Below are 14,324 nucleotides of genomic sequence, written 5' to 3'. Positions count from 1 at the left end.
CAGGCTGGAGGTCCTGGAAGCATGGTGTCTCCAAAATACATTTAGTTACTTGAGAGAGAGAAAGAGAATGGGCATGCCAGGGCCTCTAGCCATTGCAAACAAACTCCAGATGCATTTGCCACCTTGTGCCTCTGACTTATGTGGGTCCTGGGTAATTGAACCTGGATCCTTAGGCTTTGTAGGCAAGGGCCTTAACCATTAGACCATCTCTCCAGCCCTCAAAGCAAAACTTCTATCATGAGCTGTCAGAGGTCTGTGAACCTGAAAGAGGATTATCAGGCTCCTTGAGCCACCTGGCCTTGGCCTGAACCCTGGCTTCCTCAGACCCTTTCCTTAAAGTGATCCTCTAAGACCTGCACAGACCTCGGGGGAAGGAGACACATAGATGGATAAGGTCTGTCTATGGGTAGTTGGCATGCAGTCCAATGCAATGGTTCTTCACTAGGGACCTTGTGGAGCCCCAGAAAAGCAAGGACCTGCAAGAGCTATGAGCAGAGGTGGCAGCTGCCTTTACTCCTGTTACTGGCTTGAAGAGGGCTCCCACAGCCAACAGGGCCTGTTCACTGGACAGCCTATCCGAGATCCCCATGTTTGGTTTTTCAGGCCCCCTGGCTGGGACTAGCTGGGCAGGGTTTCCAGGCATCCATCAGGTGGCGCTGCCATCCAGGCCAGAGCATGGAACAGGAGATTCTGTGCGCAGCCCAGCTGGAGACCGAGACCGGACAGGCTCCTTCCTGCAGCTCTCCTCTTAGGGCACTGTGCCTTTTGGCTCCCAGGGTTAGGAGAGAAGCAACTTCCCTGGCTCCCCCTGCTCCCTGGGACTGCCAGAGGTGAAGGTGACAGGTGGGGGAGGCAGGTGGAGATTTGGGCCCGTGAGCTCATGGAAAAGGCACCTGGCAGGCAGAGTGGGTGCTTGGCCTATAAAGCCCCCACGCCCTGTGGCCTGCAGAGGCAGTTGTGGACGGCACCATGGAGGGCTCCGAGGCGGTGCAGAGGGCCACCGAGCTCATCGAGCAGCGGCTTGCGCAGGAGGAGGAGAGCGAGGTGGGAGCTGGGAGAGGGTGAGGGGGTCTCCAGGGTGATGGGTTCCACCCATGCGGTCATGAGGACAGCTTGGCTGTCACACCTGGCGTATGGGGGGCGCTGGGCAGGTGTTCCCCAGCACCCAGATGGCCCCATTCCTGCCCCATGATGCCCTTGGCAGGGAAATGCTGATTGTAAGACACTGGGGCTCAAGTCCCCCAAACAGAGACAGGAAATGGGAGGCTGTGCTGAGCTTTCCTGAGTCTCGCTCACTCACTGGGGCTTCGGGAGACAAACTGTGCTGTACAGAGCACACAGCAGAGCACTGCCTGGGGAAGCCAGGAGGGTGAGCGCTGACATGCCCCAGCTGCTGGCAGGGCACGGGGCTGGAACAGCTCTAGGGTTTGGTCACTGCGGAAGAAGGAAGACTGGTGAGAGTAAGCAAAGGAGACCTGGACGGCGAGCACGCCCTTCCCCAGGACTGTGGGCTGAGTTCATGGAGGTCTTCTTAAGGAAGTGGTTCAGGAGTGCTGGCTTGTCCTACTCCCAGTCTTAATTCAAATGCACACCAGCCAGCCATGGTGGCTCACACCTGTAAACCCAGCAGAGAGGTGGAAGGAGGGGAATCAAGAGTTCAGTTAGTCTGGATTACAGAGCAACACTAGAGGTGAGGGGCAAGAAAGCACAGACCCTGCTGGGCGTGGTGGCGCACACCTTTAATCCCAGCACTCTGGAGGCAGAGGCAGGAGGATCTCCATGAGTTCGAGGCCAGCCTGAGACTACATAGTGAATCCCAGGGCAGCCTGGGCTAGAGCGAGACCCTACCTTGAAACTCTCCCCGCAAAAAAAGAAAGCGCAGACCCTGGCTTTTTGTTTTTGGTTTTTCGAGGTAGGGTCTCGCTCTAGCCCAGGCTGACCTGGAATTCGCTATATAATCTCATGGTGGCCTTGAACTCTCGGTGATCCTCCTACTTCTGCATCGCTTTTTTTTTTTTTTTTTTTGTAATGTGAGAGAGAGAGAATTTGACCCCACCAGAGCCTCCAGCCACTGCAATCGAACCCCAGATGTGTGTGCCCCCTTGTGCAACCTTGTGAGCTGTGTCCCTATGTGTCTGGGCTATGTGGGACCTGGAGAGTTGAACACTCGTCCTTGGGCTTCACAGGCAAGCGCCTTATCATTCAGTCATCTCTCCAGCCCGACCCTGAAGCCTTTAGACCACCGTAGCATTCATTTTAGCCAAAATTTCTCATTTGCATGGTCAACTAAGAAACAAGGAATAGGACAGACATGGTCAACAGAGATGTGATCAGCAATGAATAGACAAAGGGGTGAGTGAGTAAGCAGCTGTAGTCTTCAAGGATTGTTCTCTGGCAACAGGACATTTGAGCTAGGCCTATAAGAGTAAGCTGGGCTGAAGAGATGGCTTAGCATTTAGAGGCGCTTGCTTGCGAAGCCTGATGGCCCAGGTTTGGTTCTCAATACCCACATAAAGCCAGATGCATGAAGTGACATGTGTTTGGAGTTAGTTTGCAGTGGCACGTGGCCCTGGCGTGCCCATACTCTCTCTCTCAAAAAAAAAATAAATAAATAAATAAAAATAAATAAATAAATAAAGTGATAAGTGGAGTCAGGATAGGGAAGAGTATTTATTTCAGGCTAAGGAGAAGACAGGAGCTGAAGTCTTCATGAGCGACAGTGTGGCTGTAGTGAAAATGTGTGGTAGTAGTTGCTAAGGCTGGAAAGGAAGGCAGAGAACAAACCAGAGAAGGTCAGATAAAAGATGCTTACTCTGGGCAGTGGGGAGCCATCAAATATTGTAGGGCAAGGGAGAGTTGTGCCATCTTACCTGTGAGAGCCGGGAAAGGCTAGCGGAGTTAGCCTTAGAGGAACTCAGTTTAGAGAAACTCATTAAGCGGAAGTATAGATGAACAGGTGGGGTGCAGAATGGGAGGACTGGAACTTAAGGGAAGAAGAGGTGAACTCAGCATGCTAAGTCAGAGCTTGGGCTAAGCCTGGGCATCTCTTGATCTCCAGGAATCCCACTTCTCACTCCCCTAAGGGCATGTGGGCATGCCAGGCAGCAGAGTCATGCTGTGTCGTTTCTAAAGTCCTGCCACAAGACGACAGGAACCTTCCGCAAGGGGACACAGAGCAATCCTCTTCCATTCATTCACCCAGCAAACATAGCTACAGGGCAGAGGACACCAGGTGCCCACATAGTTAACCTTCCCACCCAGGGCCTCTGCATGCCAAACTCCGGGCTGAGCACTCCACAGACATTCTCCTTTCATTTGTCCAGCATCTGTGGAGTCGTATGGGAGCTTTGTTTTGATTCAAGTACCCACCAATTCAACAGACACTCATTGCATGCTCACTGTGTGTCAACCCACAAAGAAAACTAAACCTAGTCTGAGGAAGACACGGGTGGCATTAGAGCTCGTGATGTTTCCTCAGCCTAGCAGAGGTCTCAGAGAGCCTCTGGCAGTCTGTGGCACTTCCTTGAGGTGGGAGGATTAGGTGGTGTAGAGGCCAGCCCAGGGGCTGCAGCTCACTGGGTAAGGGCATCCCTGAGATCTTTGCGGTAGATAGAGATGCTAAACTTGCCTGCCATTAGCCATTCAACAGACTTTAGCTGAGCACCTATATATGTTAGGTCCTGTCGCAGGGGCTAAGGACAGGAGATTAAGACACAAGCCCTGTCCTCTTCTCAGCCAAGGTCCCACATACAGCTACCAGTAGTTGCATCCCCAGGACACCTCTGTTTCTGAGAGAAGATGCAGCGTTGCAGGTGAGACCCAGCCTGAGAGACCCCAAAACATGTAAACCTGGCAAGAAAGAAAGGCAGTGGCCAACATAATCTTCAAAATGAAGACTGGGCTGGGCATGGTGGCGCATGCCTTTAATCCCAGCACTCAGGAGGAAGAGGTAGAAGGAGTGCCGTGAGTTCGAGGCCATCCTGAGAAGACATAGCTAATTCCAGGTCAGCCTGGACCAGAGTGAGACCCTACCTTGAAAAACCAAAAACCAAAACAAACAAAATGAAGACTGGGGGTTAGGGGTAGAGCTCAGCTGGTCGAGCACTCGCCTCATACTGTGGAGCCCCGGGTTCATCCCCAGCATCACACACACACACAATAGAAGTAAAATGGAGACCTCAGAAACCAGGCCTCTGACACCAGAGCTCAGTGAGCAAGAAAGCACCTGGGCGCCTCAAGGGGGCCAGTCCTCTCATCTGCCTTCCCACCTCAGCACTCCCAAGTGGGGCACACATCCCTGGGCTCACGACGACCCAAGATGTGCCAGGACTCCAGGGAGGGAGTGCCAGCACTCCATACAGTGGAGAAGTAGTCTGGGTGCACCAGCTGCAGAGAGACTGTCACCACATGCTCATGGCAACGAAAGGGCAGATACGTGGGTCACCTGGCTCTGAAAGCTAGATTTCACAGCTCTGAACATTTCTGAGAAAATAGTGCCTGACACAGAGCTGCCAAGTCTTTAATATTGCCAAAAGGGTTGTAAAAGAAGTGATGATTATGATCCGTCTGGAGGGTGTAGCTCAGTAGTAGAGTACTTACTTGTCTGCTATGTGAAAGGCCCTGTGTTCAATACCCAGAACAAAAAAGAAGAGGAGCCAGGAATCGTGGCTTTAATCCCAGCACTTGGAGGCAGAGGTAGGAGGATCGCCATGAGTTTGAGGCCAACCTGAGACTACCTAGTGAATTCCAGGTCAGCGTGGGCTAGAGTGAGACCCTACCTCAAAAAAACAAAAAAAGGGCTGGAGAGATGGCTTAGCAGTTAAGCGCTTGCCTGTGAAGCCTAAGGACCCCAGTTCGAGGCTCGGTTCCCCAGGACCCACGTTAGCCAGATGTACAAGGGGCGCACGCGTCTGGAGTTCATTTGCAGAGGCTGGAGGCCTTGGTGCACCCATCATCTCTCTCTCTCTCTCTCTCCCTCTTTCTTTCTCTGTCTGTCACTTTCAAATAAATAAATAAAAATAAACCAAAAAATTATTGTTTAAAAAAAAAAAAGGGCTGGAGAGATGGCTTAGTGGTTAAGCACTTGCCTGTGAAGCCTGAGGACCCTGGTTCAAGGCTCAATTCCCCAGGACCCACGTTAGCCAGATGCACAAGGGGGCGCACGTGTCTAGAGTTCATTTGCAGTGGCTGGAAGCCCTGGCATGCCCATTCTCTCTCTCTATCTGCCTCTCTCTCTCTCTGTCACTCTCAAATAAATAAATAAATAAATAAATAAAATGAACAAAAAATAAAAATTAGGGCTGGAGAGATGGCTTAGCGGTTAAGCGCTTGCCTGTGAAGCCTAAGGACCCCGGTTCGAGGCTCAGTTCCCCAGGTCCCACGCTAGTCAGATGCACAAGGGGGCGCACGCGTCTGGAGTTCGTTTGCAGAGGCTGGAAGCCCTGGCGCGCCCATTCTCTCTCTCTCCCTCTATCTGTCTTTCTCTCTGTGTCTGTCGCTCTCAAATAAATAAATTTAAAAAAAAATTAAAAAAGAGGAAGAGGAGGAAAGGAGAAGAAAAGGCTGTCATTTCTGATCACAATTACTTCATCAAAATGATTTTTTATTTTTAATTTTTTTTCTTTTTGAGGTAAGGTCTCATTGTAGCCCAGGCTGACCTGGAATTCACTATGTAGCCTCAGGGTGGCCTCAAACTCACAGCAATCCTCCTACCTCTGCCTCCCAAGTGCTGGGATTAAAGGCATGTGCCACCACGCCTGGCTTAATTTTTTTTTAATTATTGACAACTTCATAATTATAGACAATAAACCATGATAGTCCCCCCACTTTTCTCCTTCACAACTCCACTCTCCATCATATCCCCGCCTCTCAATTAGTCTTTCTTTTATTTTGATGTTATCTTTTCTCCCTACTATTATGAGGGTCTTGTGTAGTTAATGCCAGGTACTGGATTTTCTTTCCTTTTTTATACATTTTTTTTATTCACAACTTCAATAATTTTAGACAATAACCCATGATAATTCCCTACCCCCCCCCGCTTTTCCCTTTGCAACTCCACTCTCCATCATATCCCCTCCCCCTCTCAATCAGTCTCTCTTTTATTTTGATGTCATCATCTTTTCCTCCTATTATGATGGTCTTGTGTAGGTAGTATCAGGCACTGTGAGTCGTGGATATCCAGGCCATTTTGTGTCTGGAAGAGTGCATTGTAAGCAGTCCTTTGGCTCTTACATTTTTTCCGCCACCCCTTCTGCAATGGACCCTGAGCCTTGGAAGGTGTGATAGAGATGTTTCAGTGCTGAGCACTTTTGTCACTTCTTCTCAGCACCATGGTACCTTCTGTTTCTTTTATTTTTTATGACACAGAGAGAGAGAGAGAGAGAATTGGCATGCCAGAACCTCTAGTCATTGCAATTGAATTCAAGACATGTGCACCACCTTGTGCGCATGTTTCACCTTGTGCCTGGTGAGTCTGGTTTATGTGGGTTCTGGGGAGTCAAAAACTTGGGTCCTTAGTCTTTGTGGGCATGCTTCTTAACTGCTAAGCCATCTCTCCAGCCTTCAAAGTAATTTATTTATTTATTTATGTATTTATTTACTTTGGTTTTTTGAAGTAGGCTCTCACTCTAGCTCAGGCTGACCTGGAATTCACTCTGTAGTCTCAGGGTGGCCTCGAATTTACAGTGATCCTCCTATCTCTGCCTTGTTGGTGCTGGGATTAAAGGCATGTGCCACCACGCCTGGCTTCAAAGTAAATTTTTAATTTCAAAGAAGTAAGTGTGTGTGTTTGTGTGTGTGTATGTGTGTGTACACTTTTTAAAAAGTGAATACAGTTAGACCTCTGTATCCTTGGATTCTGCTTCTATGGATTCAACCAGTCACAGATAGGAAGTATTTTTCAATTTTTTTCTATGTAATGAACATGTACAGTTTTTTTTCCTTCTCTTTATTCCTTAAACAATAAAGTAACACCTTTTATATAACATTCACATTATAGTAAACATTATAAGTAATCCTTTTTTGAGTTTTGTTTTTGTTTTTGCATTTTTGGTTTTTCAAGGGAAGTTCTCACTCCAGCCCAGGCTGACCTGGTATTCACTATGTAGTCTCAGGGTGGCCTCAAACTCACAGTAATCCTCTTACCTTCCAAGTGCTGGTATTAAAGGCATGTGCCACCACGCCCGGGCTTATGTGACTTGAGCATGCTTAGATTTTTTATTTGTTGTTTTAGCTTTTTTTTCTCAATTTTTATTAACATTTTCCATGATTATAAAAAATATCCCATGGTAATACCCTCTCCCCCACTTTCCCCTTTGAAATTCCATTCTCCATCATATCCTCTCCCCATCTCAATCATTCTACTTACATATATACAATACCAACCTATTAAGTACCCACTTCCCTTCCTTTCTCTTCCCTTTATATCTCCTTTTTAACTTACTGGCCTCTGCTACTGAGTTTTATCCTTCTCACGCAGAAGTCCAATCATCTGCAGCTAGGATCCACATATGAGGGAGAACATGTGGCGCTTGGCTTTCTGGGCCTGGGTTACCTGACTTAGTATAATACTTTCCAGATCCATCCATTTTTCTGCAAATTTCATAACTTCATTTTTCTTTACCACTGAGTAGAACTCCATTGTATAAATGTGCCACATCTCCATTATCCACTCATCAGTTGAGGGACATCTAGGCTAGTTCCATTTCCCAGCTATTGTAAATTGAGCACATGCTTAGATTGTTGTTGATGTTTGGTTTCCTGAGTCAGGGTCTCACTATGTAGCCCTGGCTGGCCTGGAACTTGCTCTGTAGACCAAACTGGTCTCCAACTTGCAGTGGCCTTCCTACTTCAGCCTCCTGAACGCTGGGATTGCAAATGTGAACCACTAAACCTGGACAAAAATTCTTTTTTTTTTTTTTTTCAAGGTAGTGTCTTGCTATAGTTCAAGCTGACCTGGAGTTCACTATGTAGTCTCAAGGTGGCCTCAAACTCACAGTGATCTTTCTACCTCTGCCCCATCCCCAGCACTGGGATTAAAGACGTGCACCACCATGCCTGGCCTGGACAAAAATTCTTACATCCTTTCACTAGTCTGATAGCCACCACTAAATAAAGATCTAAGAAGCTCTCCTTGGCTCTCCAGAAACTTCGAGGAGCCACCCCAGGGAAGCTGCCTATGGACCTGCTGGTACTGGAGGATGAGAAGCGCCATGGGGTGCAGAATTCTGCTTTACAAAAGGTTAAGGTTAGTGTGGGAGAACCTGGAGTCTGTACTCTGGTGACCCAATAGCCAGTGTCTGCTCTGGCCCTTCGGTTAACCAGCAGGTTAGCGCTCTAGAAACACAAACGACAAAGAATCTCTTTGCCACGGAACTTGCTGAGGCACAACTCCCTGGGTCTGTGCCATCTCGTCCTGGAAGGACGCTTGGACCTTGGTTTCTTCAGTGTCAGAAGGTCTCCCTACCCACCTCACCTCCGCTTCCAGCTTAGCTCCTCCAACTCCCCCAAACTCTGAGCTCCAGTGTGCGCTTGATGGGCCATCCCCATGCAGGGCCAAGAGCGTGTGCGCAAGACGTCTCTGGATCTGCGGCGCGAGATCATCGACGTGGGCGGCATCCAGAACCTCATCGAACTGCGGAAAAAACGCAAGCAGAAGAAGCGAGAAGCCCTGGCCGCCTCCCAGGAGCCGCCTCCAGAACCCGAGGAGATCGTAAGGGTCTTGGGGAGGAGGACCTCCACGTGGGTGGGGGAGGCGCTAGCACCCAGGTCAACCTCGATCCCTTGATGCTCACCCGGCAGACCGGCCCTGTGGACGAAGAGACATTCCTGAAAGCTGCTGTGGAGGGGAAAATGAAGGTCATTGATAAGTTCCTGGCTGATGGGGGCTCAGCTGACACCTGTGATGAGGTGACGTCCCCTCCCCTTGCGTCTGTCTCCCTTTCAAGGTTGCCACCACACCTCACTCAGATCCTGGTCCAGCCCGTTTGGGGGCCTGTTGGAGAACAGCCATGAGTGATCCTTGCATAGGTTTAAGGGAACCTTCCTCTCCCAGCAATTCCTGCCAATCCTTCTTAGACACAGGCCACGTCCACAGTAACAAATGTCATGTGTTTCTTTAGGAAAGATGGAGGAATGGAAACCTTGAAAAGAGTCAGGACCAGCAGGCATGGATCCAAATCCCATGTCTACCTCTCCCTTGGTGTGGGACCTGTGGTTAGGGTGTCACCTCGCCAGGTCTCAGGTTCCTCTACGATAACAGCCTTCTACATTCACAATATGATATTAGTGCCTCAATAAGTATCCAGTAGGTGGGAAAATAACAAACAAGTGCTAGGATATACTGTGTGTGTGTGTGTGTGTGTGTGTGTGTGTGTGTGTGGTGTGCCATGTGTGAGTGTTGTGTGTAATGTAGTGTGTGAGTGTAGGCATAATGTGGTGTGTGTGAGAGAGAGAGAGATGGTATATGTATGTGTCCATGCAGGGTCCATGAGCTTGCCTGTGAAGGCTGCAGGGAAACATTAGGTATCCTCCTACCTCTGCCTCCCAAGTGCAGGGATTAGAGGCCTGCGCCACCACACCTGGCTTCCCCCTCTGTTTGCTTCTACCCATTCTTACTTGAGCCAGAATCTCTCAGTGATCCCAGAGATTGCTGGTTTGTTTGTTTTTTTTCACAAGCCCCCACAATTCTCTAGTCTCTGCTCCCCACTGGGCTAGGGTTATAGGCATGCATGGCCATGCCCAGCTGTCTATGTGGGTCCTAAGGATCAAACTTCAGCTGTCTCTCAGACCTACTCAGGCCCTCATGCTTGCACAGGAATTGCTCTTAACCACTGAGCCATCTCTCCAGCCCAGGATATACTTTTGATTTCTTGTGACATACTCTTCAGGTTTCCTCTTAAAAATTATTATTATTGGGGCTGGGCATGGTGGTGCACGCCTTTACTCCCAGCACTCGGGAGGCAGAGGTAGGAGGATTGCCATGAGTTCGAGGCCACCCTGAGACTACATAGTGAATTCCAGGTCAGCCTGAGCTAGAGTGAGACCCTACCTTGAACAACCCCCCCGACCAAAAAAAGAAAAAAAGTTATTATTTGCAGTGCTAGGGATTGAATCTGAGGTTTTATGCATGCTAGGCAAATGGTATACCACTTAGCCACACCCATCCCTCACTTTATTATTATGTAAAATCACATGAAATATGTCACTTTGACCATGTTGATTCAGGGGCACTGATTACACTTACAATGTTGTACAAGTATTACTGCCATCTTTCACCCATCACACTTCCTTTTGTTTTTCCTGAAACCACCTCTTGGCACTTTTCTGAGCACATTAATGTTCACTCATCTTTGGTCTGCCCTCTGTGTCAAGTCCAAAAAAAACAAAGACAAAAACAAAACACAAGGATTCAGGATCTTGGAGACTGCTCATAATCAGATCACTGGTAAACAGAAAAACTTACACTGTGGCCTGAGAGTTGCAGAAAACAGTGGCTGAATCCAAAGGAGAAAGTTCATTCCTTCCTTGAATCAATCGCCCAGTTAATCTGTGTACTCTGGCCCTACCCAGCATTTAGAGGAAATAGGGTCCAGCCAGACTCGGCCTGACTTTCAATGTTCCTTTATACTCAGTTGGTCCCCCCAGCGCAGCTCCAGCATAGGGTTTTCAAGGACATGTTAGCTCACAAGCTGCAGATTTTCATCAAGCATCAAAGAAAGTGAGGGTGTAACAGCCATAGCCGCAGAGGAACCAGCCTGTGCAAAGCTATGGCTGGATGCAGAGTTGGTAAGGGGGCTGGAGCCCCTGGGACAGGGTCTCCAAGGTGAGTCTGCGTGAGAACTAGCAGAACACAGAACACATGGGTATCCTGCACAGGGGTCAGAATCGGCTTGGTGGGATGTGAGCTTAGGCCTGACAGTCTTTCTCGGCACAGTTTCGCCGAACAGCACTGCACCGAGCCTCCCTGGAGGGCCATATGGAGATCCTGGAGAAGCTTCTGGAGAGTGGGGCCACTGTGGACTTCCAAGACCGGGTGAGAGGGCAGGTGTTGGGAAGGAGATAAGCGGTGGATCTAGTCCCAATAGAACCTTGCCTCCTGCCAAAGCTGAGGCTGCTGAGAGGCCAGGCCCCACCTCCAGAGGGCTCTGCGATACTAGATGAGTCCAGCCTCTTCCCTGAGCCTCCTCCGTAACTCTGGCTGGGATTACCTGGGCTCGGAGGGTTCTTCCAGTCCACTGCCCGGTTCCTGGAATTCTGTCCCATTCCCTATACCTTTATTTTCTTTTATTATTTTTGGTTTTTGAGGTAAGGTCTTGCTGTAGCCCAGGCTGACCTGGAATTCACTACACTACATAGTCTCAGGCTGGCCTTGAACTCGCAGAGATCCACCTACCTCTGCCTCCCGAGTGCTCGGATTAAAGGCGTGCGCCACCACGCTCGGCTGTACCTTTCTTTTGGGCTGTTTTCCTTCCCTCGCCTGGGTTCCCAGAGCACTTTCGCCCCTGCCACTTTGCCATCAGCTCTCACCCTTCCCTTCTAGCTGGACTGCACGGCCATGCATTGGGCCTGCCGCGGAGGGCACCTGGAGGTGGTGAAACTCCTACAAAGCCGAGGAGCGAATACCAACGTGAGGGATAAGGTGAGGCCACAGTGAGCCGATACAACACATGGAACCTGGGTGCTGCAGAGAGAAGGGAGGGGAGGCCAATGGCAGGTGAGTACGAGTGGCAAGGAAGCAGTGAGCTGCTGTCTGCAAGCCTTTGAGCGCAGAGAGGACAAAGCACCCACTATCTTGGGGCCATGGTCCCCCCAAGAGGAGGCAGGACTTTGTTCATCCATGTAATCCTCCTCTTCCTCCTCATCCATCCCTCTATTCATCTGATCGTTTACTTATCAATCTACTATCCTATTGATCCATTCCTTGACATGCGATACCAAAGAGGTACCTCCGCCTCTGAGCTGCCGTTCCTCACCTGTCAAACACACCCACGGGCTTCTTGCATAGATTAGGTGGCCAGGTGTATGTAAACTAATGCTTGCCAGTGTAAAGCTTCCAATAAATGGCACCTATTATCTCTCTCTTCTTGCAAATAAATAAATGTATTTAAAAAGACAAGACAGGAGCTGGAGAGATGGCTTAGCAGTTAAGATGCTGGCCTGCAAAGCCTAAGGACCCAGGTTCAATTCCCCAATACCCATGTTAGCTAGATGCACAAGGTGGCACATGCATCTGTAGTTCGTTTGCAGTGGCTAGAGGCCATGGCACACCCATTCTCTATCTGTCTCTCAAATAAATAAAAAAATATTTAAAAATTGTTTTGAAGACAGCCCCCTCGCAAGGGCACCATGGTCCTGGCCCATGTGCCAGTAATTGGGTGCCCTCCCTTTGCAGCTGCTGAGCACTCCCCTGCACGTGGCAGTCCGCACGGGGCACGTGGAGATTGTGGAACACTTCCTGACCCTGGGCTTGGACATCAACGCCAAAGACAGAGTGAGTGCTGGCCTCCCCTTGCTTGGCCCCACCAAGGGTTTGAGGGCAGCTGGCAGGCTGCCATGGGCAAGAAAGCCTTCCTTCTGGAAGATTCTGAGCAAGGTCTCTTAGACCACTTCCAGTCTCCCTGCTTCCCCACCCGGCCGGAAAGGGCCATGCTAAATGCTATACTGACTCTAGGAAGGGGACAGTGCCCTGCACGATGCTGTGAGACTCAATCGCTACAAAATCATCAAACTGCTGCTCCTGCATGGTGCTGATATGCTGACCAAGAACCTGGTAGGTTCATTCCTCCTCTGGTTCGATGACCGGGTGAACCATTCTCTGTACAGACCAGGTTGGGCTGGGGTTCTGGGACAGCCATGGTCCAGATATGCATGTCGTCAGCGCTGGCCCCTTGCCATTCGAACCACCCTGCCCCCAGCTCTCTACAATATTCAGCGTCAAAATCCAGAGCACAAGGGCAGAGAAGCAGCGAGAGGAATTCCCAGAGACCTCAGATAGGAGAAGAGGTCCCAAGGCACAGGCTCAGTGAGCAGCCATGGTGGTTCCTGGCAGTCTTTGGGTTTCCCGAGCATGAACGTGCCCTAGTCCAAGCTCTTCTTTGGGGCCCAGAGCAATCATAAGAGAGGAGCATGGGAGGGTCTCAGTGGCGCAAGGGGATGCTGAGGAGGCGGCAGAATACGGAGAGTGTGTATTTCTTAGTCCAGCACTGTAGACACTTGCGGCTGGGTCTCTGTTGTGGGGAGCCTTTCCTGTCCTGTGCATTGTTGGTTAAGCAGCACCCCAGGCCTCCAGCCACTAGACAGCAGTAGCACCCGTTTCAGTTGTGACCACCACGATGTCTTCACCCCTGGCCGGTTACTCCCCCGATCCCCCTTGAGAATCACTGGTATAGCTGCGGGCTCCTTAGAGTGGGCTTCTGAGCAGATCTTGTTTCCCCAGGCGGGAAAGACCCCCACGGACCTGGTGCAGCTGTGGCAGGCTGACACCCGCCACGCCCTGGAGCATCCCGAGCTGGGATCAGAACAGAATGGGCTGGAGGGGCCTGGCAGTGGTCGACAGACTCCTCAGCCTGTGCCAGCCCAGTAAACTGCCCGCTCTAGCCAGCCCAGCAGCTGACCCACGCACATCAGGCACAGAAAAGCCTTCAGAGCTGAGGACGCGCCACCCCTCGGTGCGCTTCGGGAGCAGTCACAAGCTAGCCCAATAAAGTTGTTTTTACTATTTTGTGATATCTGCTTCCATTTGTGTTCCAAACATGCAAGAATGGAGACTGGGTGCTAAAGAGGGCTTCGGAGATGCACAAGGGGCCGCTCATGTCCGGAGTTCGTTTGCAGGCTGGGGGCCCTGGCGCTCCCATTCTCTCTCTCCCCCCCCCTCCCCCTCTTTCTCTATCAAATAAATTAAAGTAAAAAAGAGGGCTTGGGAACAAGGGCAAGCAGGGGTCCCAAGGCTCCTCTGAGTCAGCTCTGTTTTCTCCCTACTGTGGCCTCTCTCTTTGCTTCTTCCATGCCACCCTGCTTTTCTGTCTTTTCCCAAATTCCTAGCGGCCAGGACTGGCTCCTGCCCGAGTCTACTCTTTGGTCTTCTCTGTTCCACCTGTCCCACGGAGCTGTGTGCGGACGGCACAAACCTGACCCATGGCCACCTTGGCAGGGACCTGGCAAAACCGAGAGGAGCCCTGGTCACACAGCCGCTCTCGCAGAGAGTGGCATTACCCCCCCCGGGGGCGGGGCCGGGCCAGCTCAGCCAATCAGCTCCATCCGGAGGAACCCACCCGGGAACTGCGGGGACTCCAGACTAAGACCGAGCGCGCGGGCCCTGCCGCAGC

The 14,324-nt window shown here is 50.4% G+C and overlaps 1 protein-coding gene across 1 annotated transcript; it reads left to right on the top strand.

Annotated features, from left to right (window-relative positions):
- Positions 1 to 779: 779 nt before the first annotated feature.
- Ankrd2 (ankyrin repeat domain 2) lies at positions 780 to 13,689 on the top strand. The gene is made up of 9 exons (XM_004669905.3): positions 780 to 1,044; positions 8,144 to 8,245; positions 8,552 to 8,710; positions 8,800 to 8,907; positions 10,934 to 11,032; positions 11,540 to 11,638; positions 12,392 to 12,490; positions 12,671 to 12,769; positions 13,436 to 13,689. Exons 1-9 carry the CDS (start codon positions 970 to 972, stop codon positions 13,580 to 13,582), a joined length of 987 nt encoding a protein of 328 aa, XP_004669962.3. The 5' UTR covers positions 780 to 969; the 3' UTR covers positions 13,583 to 13,689.
- Positions 13,690 to 14,324: the final 635 nt, after the last annotated feature.

The sequence above is a fragment of the Jaculus jaculus genome, chromosome 1 (assembly GCF_020740685.1).
Source record: "Jaculus jaculus isolate mJacJac1 chromosome 1, mJacJac1.mat.Y.cur, whole genome shotgun sequence".
In the NCBI taxonomy this organism is placed as follows: domain Eukaryota; kingdom Metazoa; phylum Chordata; class Mammalia; order Rodentia; family Dipodidae; genus Jaculus; species Jaculus jaculus.
This window is presented reverse-complemented; position numbering and strand designations above follow the sequence as displayed.